This window comes from Corvus brachyrhynchos, unplaced genomic scaffold, assembly GCF_000691975.1.
Source record: "Corvus brachyrhynchos isolate BGI_N302 unplaced genomic scaffold, ASM69197v1 scaffold136, whole genome shotgun sequence".
Taxonomy (NCBI): domain Eukaryota; kingdom Metazoa; phylum Chordata; class Aves; order Passeriformes; family Corvidae; genus Corvus; species Corvus brachyrhynchos.
In genome coordinates, this window is record NW_008239080.1 from 10,481,972 (window position 1) to 10,506,190 (window position 24,219).

Consider the following 24,219-nt stretch of genomic DNA (forward strand, 5'->3'; position numbering starts at 1 on the left):
AAATTATTATGAATTCAGAATCTGAATGTATGGTATGCACATAGACCAAAACTGCAATCTCCCTTTTTGAAAATTTTCAGGTACTGGAAAACCCATACCCAGAACAAAGCAAATCTGTGCAGTATGCATTTCCCTAGTAGCTGGTCAAACACATCAGTGTTTGGAGTCCTTTTTCTAGTTAGAACAATGAAAGTTCCAGCTACATGACACCTTAACTTTAATAAAACAAGACACTATAAACCAGCAAGGAATAGGCTTTCGCAAGAGAAAGATCGGGTTAGGTTTCCTCCTGTTTCAAAGAACTGTAATTTGACAACTGAATTCTAATGACAACCCTGGAAAAAATCCATGGAGGAGAAGAAAATCAACATGGACGCAGGGATTTGCCTTTCATTGTTTCAGTGCAGGACAAAGGACGGGTAGTTGGGAAAGTGGTCGTGTGCTGTATATAACCTGAATAGAAGACTTGAGCAAAGACCCCTGTCAGTCTGGCTTCCTCCGGGGGCACGACATTCATTTACACAGAAGATAACTCCTGAGACTGCATAATGTGCAAACATGAATAAAATTTTTCCCTGACAGTGAAAGATTTGACTGTAGTATTATTATCAACTAATCTTCTCCATTAATTTTACAGCTTGCAAAGACAAGCACAAAGTGGATTTTTACAGTAAATAAAATATTTCACTGAAAAGTATTTTGACAATGCATTGACATACATATTTCTTTACGTAAGCCAAACTTGTAAGAAACTTAATGAATTTCTTTTATATCACCAACATAACTGTTGAGGTGCCTACACAGCATGGATCTTTAATAGAAAAAAAATACCATCCCTGAAGACTGTACAAGTCTATGAAGCTGTTTCTCAATATATTCTAGAAAAAAATGGATCCAGTTCCAACAGTTTTCCACTCTCTGGGGGATATGTGATATGGGTCTGAAAGCATATAGCTGACTCAAACAGAATTCATGAGTGTATATGCTCAAATTTGTTAAGTGTTGGGTAAGACTGTATGAAGTATACTTTTAAGAATATGATGAAGAGTTGTTTTATCTTTCCTCTATTTTTGGCATATCTCTCAAACACAGTAAGACGTCAACTCAATGCAAGAAAAAATAATCTCTGAGAAAAATTCCTCAGGTGGCGTGCCACTTCTTAGCAACTGATAGATTTCTACTGGAATTATTTATCTCCTGAAATAATCAATACATAGAATCACAGAATCATTTAGGTTGGAATAGACCTTTAACATCATTAAGTCCAACCATAAACCTGACACTGCAAGTCCACCACTAAACCATGGAGCCTAAGTCACTAGCTGTGATCCCCAAGTGCCATTTCTAGACATCTTTTAAATACCTCCAGGGATTTAACCACTTTCCTGGTCAGCCTGTTTCAATACTGGACAACCCTTTCCATGAAGAAATTTTTCCCAAAATCTAAACCTCCTATGGTGCAGCTGAGGCCATTTCCTCTTGTTTTATTGCTTGTTATTTATAGATACTGATACCTTCTTTAATGAAGAAAAAGGCTAACAGTCACATTGCATTATTTTATGGAGCCTTTCATCTGGAATCAGTGTCTATGCTTTAATGTCAGAATAAGTCTACAATTCTAAACTAACAAGTAAAGAGGATATGTGGCTAATTTAGGTTTGTCTTAATTGTGCTTCCTACATAAGCTAAGTACACCTTGTTTCTGTGCACAAGACTGACTGTACTTCATCAGATCAAATTCCGATTGATTTAGGTGGGAAGGGAAAAAACATCTATACTTTGATAAAGCTGCACCACTCTGTTTACCAATAATGATTTTGTTTTCAGTTTAGGAGACAGAATGTCTATTTGTCTACTGAGAAAATTCTACAAGACAACAATATCCACTTTTCACCAAAATATTAATTAGGCTTCTAGTGTCTAACTGTAGTCCCACAACATAATCAATGGATAATTTCTCAATGCTTCATATTATGCTTCAAGCATGTAATAGCATATCAAGATCTACAGCCGTCTAAAGACTTGCTTACTTTTCTTTGAGACTAAACTCACCCATATCATGATAGATCCAGTTGCCATTGGGAATCAGAACATTTCTCCCATATTTAAAAAAAACCCAAATTCTATCTCTACAAATGAGCCTTTTTCTCAGATTGTTCAGATTCTTTGGGAGAAGTCTTCAGTTTAATACTGTGTCTACTAACAAAATATGTCTTTTTTTTTCATAGCCTGTTTCTTCCCTCCAAGATGAACATGAATACAAAAGTCTGGTTCCATGTCCAAGCTGCATGAGATATGAGTACCATTAACTGCTTTTCGCTCTGCCATGCAGTGTCTGTATTGGTGTAAACTGCCTTCATAGAGGTGTACGAAAGAGTATCTCTATCATTACTGTGGCTTTAAGCTTCTTTTCACTTTCTATTTTGTATTATTTTTTCTTATGCTCTACAATTTGCTATTATATATTTGCTAATCTGGTAACAGCCTTGATGATACACAATTAATAGACAGTTAGTATATATAACTTTATTTCTATATATTGCTTTTCATTCCAAAATGTGTCCTTAAGTTGAAAATCTACTGAAAAATGCAATTCGATTATTAAAATTATTCCTATGGCATAAAATCATGACTATAACTAACATACTTCCCTCCCCCTCTACAATTTGGGGAAAAAAATTAAAATTAATTTCTCCAAGCCTCTGAGACCTTGTTTTTGGAGGTGTGATATTTACAGCATCATAAAGTTAAGTTTCTTTAGCATTCTTGTTATTTTCTGATTATTAACATTGGAAATTTTCTTCTGAATTTTAGACTCTTCTCTTTCACTTTCTGAAGTTTTCTATTTCCATTCTGTGCTTCTGTTGTTTAAGTATGTAAGTGTGCTTTGCTTCCTAATGCTTTCCAATTAGCAAAGCATTTACTGAGCTTTCACAGTCAATACTCTGTGATGGCAGAACCAGCTTCTGAAGATTTAAAAAGCTGAGACTACCACTATTCAAATAACTCATGAGAAAGGGTAAAATATATAATCACCAGCTATCTTAATGTTTTTAATACATATTGAATACAATTTCGTTGCAACTGGCAAGAGACCACTAAGTTAAGCTTAATTCCATTAAAGCCAGCCACTATGACCATATAATAGGAATGTTTTGCATAACTAAGTTGATAGAACTCTTTGAAGATAATGCTGCTGTGATAGATAAGAGAGTGACGTGGACAGTATGCATTTTTCAAGAAGCATTTTATAAGGCTACACATCAAAGATAATTGGTTATTTTAAGGAAACCTTACACAGAATAGAACATATTTTAGAGAAGTGGAAAGTGCAGAGTTCCACGAAGACACAAAAATTTTTGTTTCGATAACTGTAAACTATAAGACAAACATAAGTCTGTTAGTAGCATGGACACCACACTGGACATACGAGAACAAAAAAGCATCAACCCATGCAATTTAGTACAGTGAAATTCCGCTACATTGAAAAATAAGGGTGTATATATTTCTATCCTAAAATTTTAGTCAAGAAATGCATCCTTTTCTGGACCATTACTGTGAATAGAAAGGAATCAATCTTTTCAACTTTATGCCAGTGTTTCTACAAAAAATAGTGTACATGGAGGTATTAACTATGAAGTTGTGTCTCCATTTTTTTTTAATTGAAGATGACTTGTCTGCTTGATATTTTTAATTTGCTTTTTTGTTTGCTTTCCCCCTTTTGGAGAAGCTGAGTTAAGATAATTAGGCAGCCCTACCTAGAACTGAGATTTATTTGATTTTAGAAAAATCTCTAAAGAAAATCAGAGAAGTTTATAAATGCCTTTGAGTAAATTGTATAAAGCATTATGAAAACGTACCAGGGTGACAATTCCTGCAGTGGAGTGAGAGAGATTAGATGCTTTGCATGTTCTCTGAGCCATGAATTATGATATTCAGAGTGGGTCTATCTCCTTTGAAATCAAGTACTCCTAATATCTGAAGATCTAGCAACAGCTGGCTCATATCTTCATATTCTCAGCATAGACTTCCTCTAAAGCTCATGAGTCTTATCTTTCTTTCAAAGCAAATATACGCAAACATGCAGGGTCAGTTCAGTATTCAGAAAGTGTCATCAACATTTGGTAATTATTACACTGCTGTTTAGGAATGATAACTAAAAAAAATGTCATTTATTCATAAACATTAGAAAACATAAACATAGCCTTTCTGCTTTTAATGAATATTGAAAAGTTAGTAGTTATTCTTCAGTTAAACTCGTATGACAAGTTTTTATATCTAACCTCGGAAATTGTTTCATAATAAGCACTCAATAATGACAGACTCCACTGATTTACTGTCTAGAATATCCATTGACTGACTGAACCCCTGATGATGAAGCAATTGTATTCCCAGCAGCATCTATGCTTATACAGCATATGCATACATCTTTGGTTTGATTTCATTTAAAACTTTATTCTGAATTCTTTTGCCTACTTTCCATATGTCTATATTTTTACAAGAGATCTGGAAGCATTAAATCTATGTGCTTAGTTTATCTACTGATCCCATTAATCAGCCTTTGACTACATGCTAGCAATCTCTCTCGAATACACTTGGTTTATGTCTGTCATAGACATCACCTTTATTTGGAGTTGTTTTAAAGAATATTTTACAATGACATTATTTTAAAGCTATGCCCTGGTTATATTAATTGCTTTATTCAAATGCTGATAAGGTTGGAATGACACATGACAAATCTCCAGATTAAAAGTAATTTACTAACCATTATGTTCCAGGGGTCTTCTACTTCCATTTTTGCACCAATATAGTAGAAAATTTCTAAAGAGTAGGCCAGCAAGGACATATTTAAACAGCTGGGAGAACATGAAAAGAATGAACTCTTCATCTTATGCTTATAAGTATACTTCATACAGTCTTGATAGCTTTGACAGCTTTTACTGTTCTTTCAAGTTTCTACCATATGACTGGTTTTGAAGCATTTGAAGCATCTGCTTTTTTAGCATAAGCATTGGAAAACCTCCTCCATGATCAAGCTTCCCACTCTTACAGATAACTCCTATTTTTTCATGGCTAGAATGAGCTGTTTTGTTTTGTTTTGTTTTGTTTTGTTTCATTTTGTTTCGTTTTGTTTTGTTTAATTTTGTTTCCATGGACATTTTTATCTTAAAAAGTCCATTTATAAAGGAACCAATGGAAAATGTCCACCTGAAGAAAATTAGCTTTGCAGTTTAGGAAAAAAATGAAAGCTACTGAGGGTGTGGAGAAGCAAAATTTTTTCTGTTACAGACTTCAAATATACTGCATAACAACTAAAAAACCCTGTCTAGTTGTGGCAACAACTAAAAGGTCATATAAAGATACTCCTTAGAAAAACCACAGGACAATATGGTCTTGTTTGTTAATCTATTGTCTCAACTACTCACCTCACCTACTTTGGTAAAGTTCACAAGTTTCAGTAAGATGCAAGTTACCCCAATATGAGCAAGAGAAATTATAGTCTAGAGAAATGAACCTTGCTGTGATATGGCAGTCCTTGCCATCCTGCCCTTGCATCTTCACCACGAAGTTTAGCATTTACTTAGACCCAAGAACAACATTTAAACTCCAGGCCTTTAGTACTTAATTGCAATCCCAGTTGGAGTCTGTGCTTCCACATTGGCATACAATAGCTTATAGGACATAGCCATCATAAATTTTGGTCAGTGATTCCATATGACAAACTCAAAACAAATGTGTTCTCATACAAAAATATTATATTCAAAGTTATATTTTACTAGATGTATTCACAGAATTAATTTCTGATAATTTGATCTAATTCAAACATTTTAGATGCTTGGCTTTGTAAAACAGCTCAAAATTTATTTTGCTGCCATTCCTGATTTCAATCAGGAAACAGGCTTTTCAGAATGTTTGTGAATGAGTCAGAATACATCTGACATTAATACATGTACACCTCCAAAGATAAACACACAAAAATATCAAAAACTTCCTTGTGATGTCATTTATATTATCCAAGTAATTAATCAGTCAGACAAGACATACATGAAAAGAATTTCGATTATAATCCCTGGCGGTAGCACAGTGAGAGAAAAATTACATTCAGGAAAACAGGAAGAACACAACTGTGAAGCATAACTTGTGCAGTGAAGTGAAAGAGATAAATTCAGTGTAAAAATATACTCATGCCACTAAAAATCAAGCTAAAACAACACTTGTAGTGGAAGAGAGTGCCTCAACTTTAAATTTTAAACCATTCTAATTTCCAGAGATTTCTGTCTAATAATAGCCTTACATATCTTTGCCACTCTAAACTGCTGTCAGAGAACAACACTCATTTTCCTTATACCTGAGATCAGGAGGGGACTAACATTCAGGTGATTTTTTCTTCTTTTTTTTTAATTAACTCACAACTGACCTCTCCATTCAGAAAGTTGTCTAGAGTGCCATGAGTATTTAATGCAGTTATCAAGAATATTCATCTCAGAGAGTTTCAGTTCTTTACACCTAACTTTGAATATTTCCATAAAATGGAAGCTGAACATATTCCCTCTCAACAGCCACTGGAGAGAGACAGAGGTAAATCTCTCTCAGAGACAGTAAAAGTAGCTATTACCTCTGCCACCTTAAGCAAAACTCCGAAAGTTACCTGCAATAAATATTGGCCAATCTCTATCTTCACCCCATTGTGTAAGCAGGGTTATCTTAAATTCTTATTCAAATAATAATAAAAAAATATTTATCTGTTGAATAAAGTAGTTTACATACAGCAATCAAACCCACTCGTGCATTTTCATACTCACAGATCCCCGGATTATGATATAATGGCTGAAAGCCATCCACATATGTGAAGTAATATTCAGCACTACTCCGATGAAAACATTGGCAACTGCTAAAATGCTCACTGAAATAAAAGAAATCATGCTGGATATTTATCCTTTGAACTATATATAGCCCTGTAGAATGATGTGAGCCTGTGAATTACAGTAACAAAACCTGTTGGCTGTTTTTTGTAATAGGTGGTGGAGAAAGAGGTTCTTGTCATGATAATAGCTGTGATTCTGAATAGACTTCCACAGCAAAATGCATTACAAGCGGGCACCACAGGACAGTCAAAGTTTTCACTCATTTATAGATATTAAAACTGTGTAAATTATGTACTGTTGCTGCTTTATGCTTTACTCTAGTTATTATTCTGGATCATGATGGGGATAACTTCCTGGGTCATCAGCCAAACCCAAAGGCTTTGTCCTAGATATTCATAGATATACATACTTCCATATGTACTTCCAAGAGAGAATGAGCACTCAACCCCCTTGCAGCAAGATATATTATTGATTAAAGAATGGTGATATTGTCAATTTCTAATAAAGCTGCTGCCACTATCTCACTTCTAAATTATGCTGAAACAAAGGAGAAACACTGCCGAAATACAAAATTACACAGTGCTTAATTTCAGTCTTGTTAGTTCGTTGTTTTAGAATGGCACTGAATTCAGCTGAGTATGCTGGACTCATTGAACCTGTTCAGAGAGCGCTTTGAAAGGGAAGAATTTGACCTCCCTTTTCAAAGGCATAGAGAGGTAAGCAAAACATCAAGATCAGATTTTTCCTCCTACCTACTCTCAACTAATTCCAGTCTGGTGTGGGTTTTTTTTAAGAGAGTATTGATCGAGATTTAAAGAATAGAGATTTAAAGAATAAAGTAAAATTATAATTTTACTTCTTAGCTGTTCCTGTCTTTGTTGTGAATAATACAGTGTTCTGCAGTTTACAAATTAATTACGGTCCCTCCGTTACACTCTCCTCAGAATATCAACTGACAGGATAAGAGGCAATGGGCACAAACTGAAATAGAAGAAATTCCACTTAAAATTTAGAAAAAAACTTTTTTCACTGTGAAACTGATAAAACATTGGATTAATTTCCCAGAGAGTTTTTGCAGTCCCCATTCTTGTTGACACACAAAACCCAGCTGACATGGACAGTGTCATGGGCAACCAGCTTTTAGCTGGTGGGCTGTGAATGGAAAATCTCCAGGGATGTCTTCCAAACTCAGCTATTTCTGTTATTCTATGAAATAATTCCACCTTAAGGCATCTGCTGAACATGCACTTTCAGCATAAAAACTCAAATCATGACTGCATTCCCAGAAGAGAACTGAGCAACTAAGAGCTCAAAGACACCTTTGACACTGGAGGTCAGTACAGTATTTCTTGCCTGATAATCTTAGACTTTATTCTTGGCCAAAGCTGGTGTTACCGTTGCATTCCCAGGGCAAATGTTGGCATGAAAAAACTCTTATTTAGGCAATCTCTTTAAATAAATATAGTAATAATATAGCAATCTGATATCCAGTGCCTATTTTCTTTGTAAGATGGTTATTAACTGAAGATTCAGTCTCCCTCTTCTCTTGGCTAATCCTTCACTTATTGAATGTCACCTGGAGTCAGGTAAATGGCCAGTGTTTCAAACAGTCCAGTTTGGTACATAGAGTTCAGAGGCCACTGCATGGTCAGAAACGCGTTTCAGTACTGATTTATTATTCCATTTATAGAATGCTAAACTGATAGTGAATAAGACGTTTTGCCATCAGAATATTTTTCTGATGCTGCACTACACAGTTTGCCTCTGCAGATGCAGTTTGTGGTTTTGTCTAGCCTACCTGGGCATGACTAGACACTGAAGGGGAAGGAAACTATCCCAAAAGTCAGCTCCTTCCTAGTTCCAGGCAACCAATAATGCTTCATTGATTCAAACCAAGAGCAGATTCCTTTACCATACTTGATCACCTGTGTTGTAAGAGAAATAAGAAGCAGAGCTTCTTTCAGATCCATCCCTCCCTTGCCCGTTAGTTCAGTTTACAGTGCCAGTTACTTTCCTGACCATGTATAGCTTACAAGAGCTCATGAGAGCACCAGATGTGAGGAAAATTCCTTTTCCTTAAATCTTGAATGGCCATAAAAGTCAGGATAGGTGTTTGTCATTAGTCATTTAATATTGATAGGTAAGTTAGACTGTCCAAAACACATAAAATATCCATACTTTTCCCCAAATCTGGAAGTCATTGGCTATCTAAATGCATAAACACTCTTGGATACATCAAAGTTCTTATTTAAAAGACTTATTATTTCATTTTCTGAGAAATTTGGCAAAACGTGTCTCAAATGTTGTGCTAAAACAGCTTCTTCCTTGACTTCAGAAACAATTATTCTGTAAAAATAAAAATTATTAATAAAATTTTAAGAGGTAATAAACAGTTTTTAGTATTTCTTGCTTCCCCTTCTACTTTAAATTATTTCAAGGAAAAAGTCTTATAACCAGGAAGCAAAGAAGTCCCAACAGTGGAACCCGAAAGGCCCAAGAACTTCCAGACAGGAAACCACACATGAGATTCATTTTGAACAATGCACAAGAACACAATCTGAATGTGCAAGAATAAGAAAAATCTAGTGAGGATTGGACACTTCTAATATACTTTGCTATGCAGCAATATTTAAATAATATATCTGGAAATGAAAATTAATATATTAAAGGGGCCTGATTTTATTTTCATGTACATGTGGCACTTAGGGACATGGTTTAGAGGTAGACCTGGCTGTGTTAGCTTAATAGTTGGTCTCAATGAACTTAAAGGTCATTTACAACCTAAATAATTCTGATTTTCTTTTTGTCTGTGTTCATAGCAGTGATGAGAAGTAAGAGGATGAAGCTCATATTGGAAATGTGTGCATTTCTAACAGTGCAGATACGCAGAGTATCCTTGATGAAGAAGGTACTACTGGGGAAAGAGGAAGGGCCACCTCAAGAGAGGAAGGTATTCCTTAGAGGGATATAAATAATTGTGGAAGATAGAGGACTTTTCTGGTTGGTTTTTTTGTTTGGTTGGGGTTTTTTTTTTTGCATGGAGTACCTCAGATGTAGGAAAATAGTAAAAAATGATGCCTTTCTTTCTCCAATCTACTCAGCATTTAAACATTTCTACTTTAGGTGAAGTGTTATCTACTGTGCCTTCTGCATGGCAGTCATGAGGAGCAATTACTGGGGCTGTCCTCTGCCAGCTTGGATCACCTTCTAAGAGGAAAAGCATTTGCCTTCAGTTCTTTTCCGAACTCTCATGCATATTTATCTATTTTCTAAACCTAGTGACAATGGAGGAATACACACTTTGCAGAAAGAGCAAAACTTAGGCATCTAGGGATGCTTAATGCAAGGGACACTCTTCTGGGGCACAACCTGAGAGAAGGGAAAAGCACAGCATTTGGCCAAAACAGGTACTGTGCAATGATAAAGCCTTTAATATTTCCAGTTTCCAGCAGAACTGTTGGCAAAACTCAAGTCAGAGTCCTTAAATTGCTGACACCATTTTGTTTCCATTCAATCTGATCCAGCTGCAGCTAGGTGAATACTGCAGTGAGTGAGTTGTTGAGGCATTACCAAGACTTTTTCCGTTTAAGTCAGAGAGATACTGCCTGTCTAGAGAGGTCAGTCCAAGAATATAGCAAAGCTCATGGTAGCACATGATAGAAGGCTGCTTTTGGTGTTTATTACCCCATCTTGGTATTAGTTGGCTAGATTCAACCTGTTTGCACACTTGAATAAATCCTCAAATCAGCAGTATCAAAGGCAGCTTTTCTTACTGAAGTGCTGCCATGCATAGCTTTATTAATGCCAGCCTGAATTTCTTCACAACACTCTATGTCTTACATCTGTCGTGAAGCTGATGGAACACACCTGGTAAATGATGTACTAATGCCATCACATCAACTTTTATGGATTGCTGCTAGTTTCTAAGTAAATAGCTAACTTTTACATATGGCATTTTTAGCAATCTGGATTGTTCCCCTACTTCTCTTCTGTTGCATTTGCAATAAGCAAAGGCATCTGACTTTAAGAAAATGCCCAAACTCAATGCCCAAACTCTATTTTCTCTATTTCTATGTAGAATTTACTCTAAACATTTATTTTCCTTCTAGTCTCATACGAAACTAAACTGTATCAGCTTTAAAGGGTTCCCTTACTGTTCAAAGCATCCATAGAAGAGAAAGAACAAGAACACAAGCCAGGTACTGGGAAGAATATAATCATGATTAATTCCTTGGTTGGATAATTTGGTCTGGTGATAGAGTTGTGATTAAATAGCCATATTAATTATTTATTTAAGAATTTGTTTAAAATATAGATCATGGTTTCCAAATGTCTGAGGAAAATAGTTTCCATTAATCTATACAGAACAAAATAAAGACTGCTAGAGTCATTAGCCATCCAGTTTGTTCTAAAGCATAATTTCTATCTTGCCCTTTCTTTCTGTTGAGACACCTCAAGGCTGAAAATTGCACAGGTGACTTGGGATGCCAAATTCCCATTCACCTTCATAGCTATCCAAGGCCTTTTGGACGTTTGAAGAAATTCTGATATCAGAGTATCTTACTAATGTAAAAGCACCCCTGCCACTTTTGGGGGTACTGCAACTGCAGCTGCTGGCTGCCTGCCTGCTGGGCTGTGTTTTCATTCCCCTTGCTCTTCAGCTGCCAGACAGCTCTCCTGGCCTACCCCTCACAACTCTTGTTGCTCAGCCATCTCCATATTCTTGTTTGCCTCAATCTGACCATCACATCCACTAAACAACTGGGGTTTCTTCTTTCCCAAGTTCCTTTCCTACAAAAGACTGACCTTCTTAATATCTAGCCTCATGCACAATGCAGAACAATTCTGAAAGTGGTGTCAAGCTCTGTTCTCTAATAGGCAAAGCAGAGTCTGATCCTATGAAGTCTGGTAGGAGCTTCTGGTTAAATTCACTGGCTTTAGAGTCTGAGCAGAATTAGGCCATTTGATGCTAAATTCTCAGGATGTGTCTGAATAAAAATAGTACAAATACTGTGTCATTCAAGCTCTTCATCCATAATATATTCATCTTGAAGTGCATAGCTGCCATGCATATATTTATGTAACTACTATCTGTAGAAATATTTAAGCATTCAGTTCAACTCTGAAAAAAAATATTTGGAAAAGTTAAGGAAGGCTAAATGGTGAGCACAATTAAGAGAGATAGTCATTAGACATACATGTCTTCAGAAGGCAGCAAATCACTAACATTTTCACCTGAATCACTGAAGATGTATAACATAGCTAGAAAGTGTACAGAGAGGAACAAGGATGGCCAGACATATGGAGAAGTGAGGAATACAAGCAGACCACAACTTTTCAGTTAATAAGTAGACAGCTTAAAGTGGCAATGATAAGCATTGACTTTTCACAGTCGAAACACTTGAGGCAATCCATCCTTTCCTACAAAAGACTGACCTTCTTAATATCTAGCCTCATGCACAATGCAGAACAATTCTGAAAGTGGTGTCAAGCTCTGTTCTCTAATAGGCAAAGCAGAGTCTGATCCTATGAAGTCTGGTAGGAGCTTCTGGTTAAATTCACTGGCTTTAGAGTCTGAGCAGAATTAGGCCATTTGATGCTAAATTCTCAGGATGTGTCTGAATAAAAATAGTACAAATACTGTGTCATTCAAGCTCTTCATCCATAATATATTCATCTTGAAGTGCATAGCTGCCATGCATATATTTATGTAACTACTATCTGTAGAAATATTTAAGCATTCAGTTCAACTCTGAAAAAAAATATTTGGAAAAGTTAAGGAAGGCTAAATGGTGAGCACAATTAAGAGAGATAGTCATTAGACATACATGTCTTCAGAAGGCAGCAAATCACTAACATTTTCACCTGAATCACTGAAGATGTATAACATAGCTAGAAAGTGTACAGAGAGGAACAAGGATGGCCAGACATATGGAGAAGTGAGGAATACAAGCAGACCACAACTTTTCAGTTAATAAGTAGACAGCTTAAAGTGGCAATGATAAGCATTGACTTTTCACAGTCGAAACACTTGAGGCAATCCATAAAATCTTCAAACACAAGGCTTAAAACAAAGACAATGTAATTAATTTATAGAACCTATTTCCATAACGTTATTGAAATCAATAATGTAAACATGTTAAAAAACAAGACTGGATAAAATCATGAACAATTGAGACACCAGAAGCTTTTAAGCACAGTATGACCTCCAGCCTGAGAGGACCAGGCACAACAGAAGCTGGATATGGATCAGACAGGAACGCAGCAGCATTCCCCACAAACCCCATCTTCTGTATTGCTTTTCACCATCACCTACTGAGAACTTTGGTCTCTCCCATTGCAGCAGCTGTCATGCACTTGCCCTACACTGTTCCAAACCTTCACAAATAAAAATGCTGCATGTAACCTGGTCTATGTATGCAGTAAGTGCCGAGGGCTACAGGAAAATCTCTGCCTCCACACCCTGTCCAGCTGGTAGAGCTATGCAGAATCTCCTTACACCTGCCTCTACTTTTTCCAGATTTTCACTTCCTTCCTTCCTAACCTTAACTGTGCAAAGTCTTTGATGCTGCAATACAAGCACAGTCATATTAATCACCAATATTTTTATTCTGTTGCATCTCTGGCAGGCTCTTGGCAGTATAGGAACAAACAACCCAGTAATAAATGAACTTTTAAATGCAGCAAGCTTTACTATTCAGCAGCTGGCATGTGGTCTCTGATCAAAACTTAACTTATACAACCCCTGCATAGGCAATGCCAAATAGCAATAACACTAATAAACAATGTAAGACTCTGCTCTGACCTCAAGTTAAGAACACAGGTCAACTATCTTCCTAACTATACCAAAATCTATTACTTCAGGAGCTCTTTTCCTAAGCTACACTAACACACTACTGAATTGCAGCAAGGTAGGTAAGTAGGAGCACAGTGCCCATTAAATCTCCATAAACAATTAACTTTTGCCGCTGAGCACTACAACAAAACAACCTGTCTGCTGCCATGGGATGTTGTTTCACTTCATGTAGGTCATTGGTGAGGTAATAGACAGTTTTACCCAGCAACAGCAGAAGAGTAGCAAAATCCCAGCATAACACATCCTTTGATTGGCTTAATAAAAATATAGATCAAGTTTATAGCAGTAGAAATTGAAAAAAAAAAGCAATTACCTCACTTAAATGTATTTCAAATGCTTGTAAAGTACACAGAATTTTACTGATAAAAATACCCCAACAAAACATACATTCAATGTAAAAAAATGCCTTAAACTTACCTCTTAGTTTACACTGATTTAATATATTTTTTCTTCTACTTTTCAACTTTCCTTGCATCTTGGGAATATAGTGGTTTTCTCCACCCGTTTCCTTCCTCTCACCTCCTCCCCCTCCAATCTGGCCTCCTTTCCTTCCTTGGAGGTTTTTAAGCTTTAATTTGAGAGTGTAAAGCTGAAAAATATTTGATACAATTTTTTTTTTTAATTAGAGAATTGAGCTCCTCACCATGGTTGAAGCATTTCTGGGAACAGCACCAAAAAGCTGGAAGCTACTGCAGTGAGTAGCCACAGCATATCTCTTGAAATCATCACTCATTTATTTTTCCCAGACAACTAATGTTTCAGCATTTTACTTACAGACATGACTGCAGTTTAGGAAACTAGAAATGAGTCCGAGTCTCTTTGTTCAATTTTGGAACGTGAAAACTAGATTCCCAAATTCCAGCGTGGGCCCATCTCCAGCTGGAACAGGAACAAGACTCACCAAGTGGGATTTGACAATGTATGAGCTGAGGCTTAAGTTAGGCACATTTTAAATGAGCTCAGAAGGGTATTGATGATTATATGTTCCAACTGGAGGAGGTAGTTGTCAGTCTGCCTGCAGTGTGCATGTCACCACACCAGGGAAGGGGAAATATTTTAGCGCTTGTGTGGGATTGGGCTTGCTGAATGGAGCTCTTGGGAAGTCTCCTCTCCTATAATTTGGATATTGTTGGGGAAGGGAGGAAAAAAGTATAGGTTAGATATAACCTTTAGGAACTCTGCAATATTCATTCACACTGAGGGGTGTTGGAGAGACTTGGCATTTCTATATGCAAGTGAGTGGAAGCCTACAGCCTGTTTTAGGTTTCCATTAACTGGCACTAGATTGTGCTTACAGCCTGTATGTATACATTTTTTTAATCTTGATTTAGTATGGCTAGAGGTTGTTTTCATCTAATAAAGAACATTTTTCTGATATGATATAAAATTTGTGGTAATGCTAAATAAGTCATATCTTCTCTAAAGGCTTACACATTTCAGATATGTGGATAAGAGTAGTCTTCCTCTCCATTCCTTTTCTGTTAATTCGTTACCTTTCAGTCTTTCCTTTCACATTACTGCTGCTTGAACAGTAGCAAATTGCTCCTACAATCCACTTATTTGTGTAAAAATCAGCAATTACATCTCTACTTTTTTACACAATCTATCTGCATATTCTTTCAAAGACAGTATTTCCCTTTTAGATATTATACTGACTACAAACTGGACCCTTTTCAACCAGTAAATAAAATGTTTTAGAGTAATTGAATGTGTATATTTCTGTGTATTTAGTTAACATGTATTAGGCATATAAAATCAGTTCTGAACTAGTTTGTTGCAGATGCTTTAGCTTCTCATTTTTCTCAATCAGAATATGATACATTGATAACTCCTCTTGCTCATTTTTTGCATCTCTAAGTATCGTTTATTTTCTGTTTCCTGCTGTTTACATTATCTGCTGACTTCATTAACATGCTGTTCACTTGCTTTCTTTAATACTATTAATGAAACTGTTAAATAAGGCTGAAACAGAAACCAATCATTATAGCAGCACATCGGACAACTGGAATGTGTCATCAGCCAAGGTTTCTGCAGCAAGGTCTAAAACCCCATTCGTAAAAATCATTCCTTCTAATTGGTTTCACTAAGTTATTCTTTTTTCAATTGACTGATGTTTAATTGTGGCATTATCAGAAAGCCATTTGTGAAACCTTGGCATAGAAAATCTGCTTATGTACTTGCTCTTGTCTAAACCAAACCTACTGGAAAGTTCGGATTTGCTTCAGAATGGGTTTTGGACTACTTCCTACAGCTCTCCTTTCTATTTACCTCTTCATACTGACTATTTCATACCATAGTTTACCCTTAGAGATTTGAGATCCTTGAATTAACTCCATGCAATTGATAAAACAATTAGGTTCCTTTAAGGCTGTGCAGAAGGATGTGATAACAAACAAATAATATTAAATAGAAGATAATATTATTTACTTAAACAGACACACATAGTGAGAATATATATGAACCACAGACACAATTCCAAATACATTTCCATCATAACTAAGGGAAGCATGAGAGGTTGCTGTTAAACATCAAAAAACATAAACACAGGAGGAAAAGACCCATTTTACCTGCAGTTACTGGTGACCTGCAAACACACTAACTGAGAATAAATTAGGCTAGAAATGAGAAGGTAAATAACAACCATCAGGAATGTGAGCCTTCAGATAAGCCTTCCAGTACACGTAGCCAAGGCAACGAACCTTGTGCCTTTAATACAAAGCTGGCTTGGTTCGAAGAAGGAGTTGTCAAGGGGTTCCTTGAAAAGGCAGTGTACCCATCCCTGATCTCAGACATGGTGGCCCTATCTGCCTTCCAGCTCTGCACGCACAACAGAAAATACCAACAATTCTTCACCCCTAACTTTGTCTTTGAAATTACTGAATCACATTTTCTTTGTATTGAAAGTTTGGAATAAATGCTGCTTGGTTTTGATGAACTTCAATTGACTCATGAAATCTAAAAATAAAAAAATGGAATTATTAATCTTCATTACTAAAGACACAAGCTGCTGAATTTTTAGTCTCAAGGTTCTGGCCTCTAAAAAATTGGTTATCAGTAAGTACACATGGGGGAAAGCTTCAGAAGCAAGGGCACTCTTGAAGACAGTGGATTCTGGCACTGACCAAGGTTTTTGTTGAAAAGCCCAAGTTCACTGCTCCTGACATACAGCAATTACATCAGGGTCTGCTGCCACCCAGTCGTATCAACATGAACCTGGCAAAAATGGATATAATCTAGACCAAAAGAACATACCCTTGTTCTCCTTTTGGGGCCAAAAAGCTGGAAATCTCTAATGGCTTAGAAAAGATGGAAAATATTTGAATTCAGGTCCCCAGAACTATTTTGAACCTGAGAAGTGACAGAGCTGATAGAAAAGGACAATTGGGCATTTTGTACTCATCATATTTTGAGTATATAGGTAATTTCATTCTGAGGTTTTCATCTCAGAAAACACTTGTGGGCATTCAAAAATTTCAGCATATCTTTTTATACAAAAAAACCAGTCTCAATTAAAAAAGTTATCAAATTATTTTTAAAGGATATGTATGTGATTTCATGGAATGAAGCATTTTTGACCCTCCATAGAGCATTCTCCTCTAAGTTTTTAACTCTTATCAGTGGAAGAAGGAGCTTTGGTGAAAGTTACTTAACCTTTATAGTGTATTATTTACATAGACTACTTAAAGAAAACTAACAGGGCTGTTACTCTAGGTACAATTTTTTTACTTGGCTGAATAGTTCTTGGCCTTTTGAAAGCACACGATTCATTGTTTTCATCAGCCTATGATCATAATGATACAAAGAAAAGTCACAGTAATTATAGAGCAGTCTTCATAAGAGCTATATTTAATAAGCTATGTTCATCCCTGTTCCAACTCCACTAGCTTCTGTCAAAAGCAAGGATATATTTAACCGTTATGTGCTAGCTTGCATAGCTACAATTATTATCCTTGAGAAAGCAGTAATGCTTTGGCCCTTTCAGAGGTTAAACCTTACTTTCTGTCTGTTAACAAAAATACTGAATAGTTGAAATAAATTGAGAGTGCAATAAAGGTTCACGGACTTCAAACAAAGCATTCTTTCTGAAATCATGCCTATAAAAGGCTTAATTGTATTTTTACCTTTTCAGTTTGATAACAAAAATGGTGTTTTTATATCTGTATATATGCATGTATTAGCATAAATACAAACATATTGGCAAGAAAAATTAGACGGAAGTGTGTCATCAAAACCCTTTATTTTTCATTGGATTACTAGTTGGTTGAGTAGAATTAAGGACTACTATTAACTTCAGAAGTCTGTAAATAGTTAAAAAAGTGGAAGAAAAAAATACTCTTTATCTAGAGGAGACCACAATGAACATATGAGACAGAAGGAGGATACAGTCTGCTGAGTAGCACAAAGGAAAAATGAGAAAAAAGTTGCTCAGGATACATCTTAGCACACAAACTGAGCATCAGATGTAATCTGTTGCCATCACCAGGTGGTTTACATAAACATTTATCTGTTACGAGGCCTCTGCAAATGCTATTTTGAATTGTTACTGGAAATTTATTTCAGCATAACATGAGCTAATAATGAAAAAAAATCTCAGGGCAGCAGCACCAGCCTGGTTCTATTTTGCCTGTTCAATTAAACCAGGGGAAAATAATTCAGACTACCTTGAACAAAAAATAAGCTTATTATTGACTTCAAAGGGCTCACTAACAGCAGCATACAACTTCTGGCATCATTTCAGTCTCACTGGTTCTTGATAATTAAAAATACTGTTTACTTCATAGGAAATTTTTAATTAATAAACAAAATAATTTACATAGCTTCTTTCTTTGGCTGTTTGCTAGCACGTGTTCTCCCACACAACTGTATACTTCCTGCTGCCCTGAAGAGGAATCCTTGTGTTCACAGGGGAGGAACAATATGGCTCAGACAATCACATCTACAGAACCAGCCTGCAATAACTGATCATTCAGGGCGGGAGGAATAAGGGGTGAACTTTCACATAAAAATTACGAGGGGGGGCCAAACAAAAATATAAGATAATAGAATTCATTAATATCAGATAATATTAATAGAATTCAAAGAACCAAACAACATATTTTATGCCCATTCCAGAGCTCAACACATCCTTCCTATCTTTAAAAAGCATGAGCTATCATAAAATCCTTCCATCTCATCTACTGCATGCAAGATATCTATCTTCCCACACTGCCATCCAATACAGCTCAGTATTGTGGTCTTATAAGCCTCAATATAAAATATGCTGTTTTCTAAATTAGAACTTCAAAAGCATACATTGTGTTTATAGGCTAGCTCACAGTCCCAGGGATCATATGTGCCTGTGCATGTATATGTGAGTGCATGAGACAAGAGTACTGAACCTATTGATTAACTTCTAATGAAAAGAGAAGAGAGTGAAACACTGGGAAAATTCTGAAGCAACCTGGTATTGTGATATGCAGAAGAATGCAAGCTGCAGTTCATTGGTGTCTCCATAGAAACAAGACATATTGGAGGGTGTAAGACATTGTCAGAGGACTAAAAAATTTCAGCTTCAGCAGAAAACAGAAAAGCACCTGAGGGATTTTTTTTTTAACCAGGAAAACAAAATTAATTATTCATTTCCTATATGGGAAGCATCCATTTTTAGATGAGTTACTTAACATATATCAGGATTAATTTATGGAGTGGTTAATCCTATGATTTTCTAATCCATAAAATCTGTAGAAAACACATCGTTACACTTCTAAGTATAATGCCAAAGACGAATAAAAGTAGGCTCTCAATGAATAATTGAAAGCTCTATTCAATGTGCTGTTAATTCTTGGTACCATTTCACACTTGCTTTAGACAGTGCTTATGCATTCATATGAATATTGGCTCATAGGCAGAACCCCTTTTTGGTCCATGCAAAAGGTGTCCCCAGGAGAATTAAAGGCACTGGGGAGACATTGCTTCAAGACACTATGCTGTAAACCTGCTCAGTATCCCTCCTACTTCAGATGAAGAGAGACTCAAAGTGTGCAGCTGCAGCAACTATTTTTAAGAAATTGAACCCACACACAGGATGGATTAAAAAAGACTCATCTCCATATGCTAAACCTGAAGCAATAGGCAGAAATTTTTTTCTATGTGACCAAGAGACCTATGCCAGCTTGTATCTTCGTAGGTTGGGCTACTGTTCCCTGATTTTATGCCCTGAACTGGCTACTGAATCCTAAGGGACAGATTTCCTACATGAGAACCGACCCCAAGCTCCCTTAGCTCCTTTCCTAAAGATAGATATTTCTTATCCATGGAGCTCCCCAGTACTGAAGGTACTTCTTATCTCCTTTTCTACTGAAACAAAAGTTCTGTGGAAATTATCCATTTCCTAATCAAGTAGTTTCTGCTCCATTTCCTCAAAAGAGCAGAAATCCTGTCATGCTGCCTCCATAGCCTGGGGTACAGATGAGGTACTTGTGCTACACAAGGGCACTGAAGTTCAGAACTGCCATTAACTTTTGGCTGGAGGTCCCTGCAGTTTTAGAAGCCTCTCTTACGGCTGTATTTAGATAGTGCATCAAAAGAGAAAAGATCCTTCAAGAATAACCAGGCCTTTTCCTGTTGACATCATGTGCCATGATATCATGGTGGTGGTCCAACCCTTCCGCAACAACTAACCACTTCAAGGAAGATGAGGATTAAGGAAATGGATGAAAACTATGAGACTTCCCAGCTGCAAACAAGACTTAAGGGTTCTTTAAAGATGTATCAATGAGTGGGAAGGAAAGAGAAGGTTTAAGTTAAAGTGAAAAGAGTTATTTTGGGGCTTTTTAGTGTGCATATCACATGTAACCAAGTTCTGTACAGAGCACCCATGTTAGTAAAATTTTCAGAGGACTCACTGAAGACTATTATGCATATTTTTATCAGGTATGATCTTCATAATAAATATCCAGGTATTAGAGCTCTGCCAGAGGATGCAGACCCATTCTCTAGCTCTCTACAGACTTGCATCAAGATGCATCTAAGATCAGAGACAATCCTTCAATTAACGAATCATGGCATCTTCCAGCCAATTGTCAAAATTGACAAAAATAGAAGAATGGCACTATGAGTGATTATGACACGTTTATGTCCAGTTGTGCCTTTTAACATATGTGAAAAGCTGGAAACTCAGAGAAGTGTGAACTGATATGTACTCATTTACACTGCAGGTTCTCCAATCTGTGCACCAGAGCTGAAAGCAGTGAACTTGCACTTATCTTTCAGAAATGCAAAGTGCTGCTTGCACACAAAAAGTTAAAATTGATGGGTACACATGGAAAAAGAAATTATTTTAAAAGAGATACAGAAGATGATGAAAAATAGGCAACACTTCTACCGTTTTTCTAATGAGGATAAGAATTAAAAAGATAGAATTGTTTTTGGTCTTCTGAGGACTGTAATGGACCTGTAATTGACTTTTGGACTTTGGATAAACATTAATACCATCCTATACCTTTGCTTATATGCGCTGTTCTTGTCCACATCATCAGTCTTAGGTGATCTTAAGGCCATTCCTCACACAAGTAAAATCTACTCTAGGAATAAGAGATACCAACAAAAGAATGTTTTTCTGAAGGATGTAATAGTAGGTTGCTCCTTTAGGGAATTTCTTAAACTCCTCTATGTTGCATCTATAAGGAAAAGACAAAAGAGTTGTGTAATCTTGAGTAGTCTAGCTTCACGTCCTTCACTGCAATCACAACTTTGTGCCTCCTCAATCCTTACAGACACTGACATAAAATGAGGAAAGGATACAGTAGTTTGAAGTCTCTTTTCCCCTTTCCTGTATCCCCTATCCATTTCCCGAAGAAGGCAACAAGAAAGGGAGATGACTAACGTTTTTCACTATTGTGCTACTTATTAATAAAAGTCAGACTGAAGGGACATTGAGAAACAACACTCAGAAAGGAAGAGTGCACCACAACACCTGATACACAGGTGCTGATGTATACACCATGATCATATATTACTGCAATTCCAGATTAAATTAGATGGAATGGCGTTGACATATCTCAGGAAAAAATTAGCTATAGCTCACACAATAAAGTCTCTATTATATGTCAAGAATGCTTGACACTTATTTTTACATATTATAATACTTTATAGGAGGCTATGCAAACACTGACTAAATGCTTTATTCTGTTATTGTTTATAGGTGGTAGGTATTAGGTCTAAAGCACACACCTGCATCATACAGTGAGGAAACTTCAGCACAATTTTGACATTAGTAATACATACTGAGTTTGCAGTAATGACTCTTACAAGTTGTTTAGTCCCAGCAGTATGTTAGACATATTGCAGTGGGGTCACAGATGAATGTTTCTAATTGCAGTTCCAGGAACAGTGAGATCAAAGATCTCTGCCAGATCTTCTGTCCCCACAGATGCACACAGACCCAAATTTTCCAGAGATTCAAGTTATCTGGGTAGCCAAGGCTGTCTGAGTCAGCACAGGATAGATGAAGTTTTAGGACAATTATAGAGAAAACACATTGGCCATGCTGGCTGTCACAGAATTTTGTCACACGCAGAATTTTTGTCACATCAGATGTGGAGAAAAAATCATGAATAACTGTTATGAAAGACTGAAGACTACTGCAGTGTGTCCATCATTCAGGTCAGTGGTTATGGCTGTAGTGCAAGACTGGTGAGTAATGTGTTTAATTTCATACTTTGCCAAAGACCTCTTCGGGGACATGCAGGAAATGACAGAGCCCCTGCTTAATTCTCAAAATGAGGATAATGATCTTTCCTCACTTCAGAGATGTGCTCGGGTGACTGAGGCAGGTTGCTGTAGTGTGCAACAGGTTCACATTACTTCTATATGTATGTATACATATAAACATATATGTGCATATACTTTCTTCAATGGATAACATCAAGGACACAGTGAATTTAGATAATCATTGCAAGTTCACTCACTTTCCCAAAATTCACAGGCAACACATCTTACTTAGAAGGAGAGGGTATTTTGTAAATATAGAAGTTTTACAATATATTTCTTGAATCCATCCAGGATTCAACCTAGTGCAATATCCTTCCCCTAGTTATTTTACACTTTGGCATATACAATATTGATTGTGAGCATATTTAAATGAGTTTGTTTGTGGCTTTGAACATGACATATATGTAATGCAAGTTCCTTTGAACAACTTTACTGCTTTCGATAATTAAAATAAAATAAAGCAGAAAAGGAACATATTAATTTTCCTGCCAGAGTTGCATTTATCCCTAAGCACTTTGAGCAAGGCACAGCGATGCACAATATGTTGCACAGTAATTCTGCCTGAGTAAAGCTCCTGATATTAAAGAATAACCATGCATCCAAGAGACAATCAGCCTTAGGCACAGACAGATTGACACAGCATGATGCAACATTTTTGTCCAAAATCTGGAAATGCCTGCTTGTGAAACTTTGGCAAGAGTAAGTCTACACCATATGCATCTCCTTGTAAGTTTAATTGTCTGAATACAAGCTATTAGTCTACCTTCAGGAGTTACTTTTCTTAACATCTTCCTCCTTCATTTGCAGTATTATGGCTAAATGGGTATTATTAAGTCAAATACATAAAAGGCAATCCATGGTACTTTGAGGCTTTTGACTGAGCCTGAAGCCAGAGCTAATGAATAAGATCAATCAGTCAATCAATCTATAAGAGTTTGGTTCTAAACCATATTGGTATTCCACAGGCAGAATTGCTTAAGGCAGAGGCTCCTTTAGCGTGCACCACAGCTCTCCAACATCTTGATCTCTTGCCATCACTGCACCATAGTGCAGACCGCCTTCACCTGTATTCCTCATTGCTATCTCTTCGTACTAGTAAATATTGGAGCTATGCTTGATGAAAAAGGGATATTTTTAAAAAACTACTAAAAAGTTGCACTAAAAAAAGTGGTCAGTCCCACTGAAACTGCAGAACAGATCTGCAGCAAAATCCAAGATTTCTTAGAAGAATTTCAATGTTGCTTACCTAGAGAGTAGCAATAATCGAAAGAGCCTTATATAGATAAATCAAGATACCTACAAAGAAAAGGCATTTACTGAAAATAGGCACAATATTTTACATTTTCACCTTGCATTTCAGTGCCACAGCATAAGGAATCACTGTGAATAGCATGGTGATGGCTTCTTTAGAAGGCATATACGTATGCCTGCTAAAAAGGATGAGCCCTCCATACTGTGTCCTGTGTGCCTATGCAGATAATTTAAGTGTATTACAAACTGCACAGACTATACATATCACTTGCATGTATTGTCTACAGTATTGTCATCAAGATAGTCCCAAGAAAACAGAATTGCATTTTTTATTGGTGTCAAACTTCCTTTTGATATTATACAATTTTCTTGCATATTTACTTTGGGCTTAGTTCCATAAAAATCATCATCACTGTTCATTCTCACATATCTATGAGGCTACCTGAAGCTACACATAAACTTTGTGGACTCAGTCTGGTGTTACTGCCAGAAGAC

At 36.5% G+C, this 24,219-nt stretch overlaps 1 protein-coding gene across 10 annotated transcripts in view; it reads right to left on the reverse strand.

The window, feature by feature from the left end:
- The window catches only part of DLGAP2 (DLG associated protein 2), a 342,864-nt gene that overhangs the window by 288,101 nt on the left and 30,544 nt on the right, over nucleotides 1-24,219 (reverse strand). For 6 of the 10 annotated variants that reach the window (XM_008637654.2, XM_017739294.1, XM_017739298.1 and 3 more), the window contains one exon: nucleotides 14,140-14,311. The exons of the other annotated variants lie outside the window; for them this stretch is intronic. In XM_008637654.2, the coding sequence (XP_008635876.2) occupies nucleotides 14,140-14,197 (58 nt within the window). In that variant the 5' untranslated portion in view covers nucleotides 14,198-14,311. Of the gene's footprint in view, nucleotides 1-14,139; nucleotides 14,312-24,219 lie in introns of those variants that run through there. 10 annotated transcript variants of the gene reach the window in all.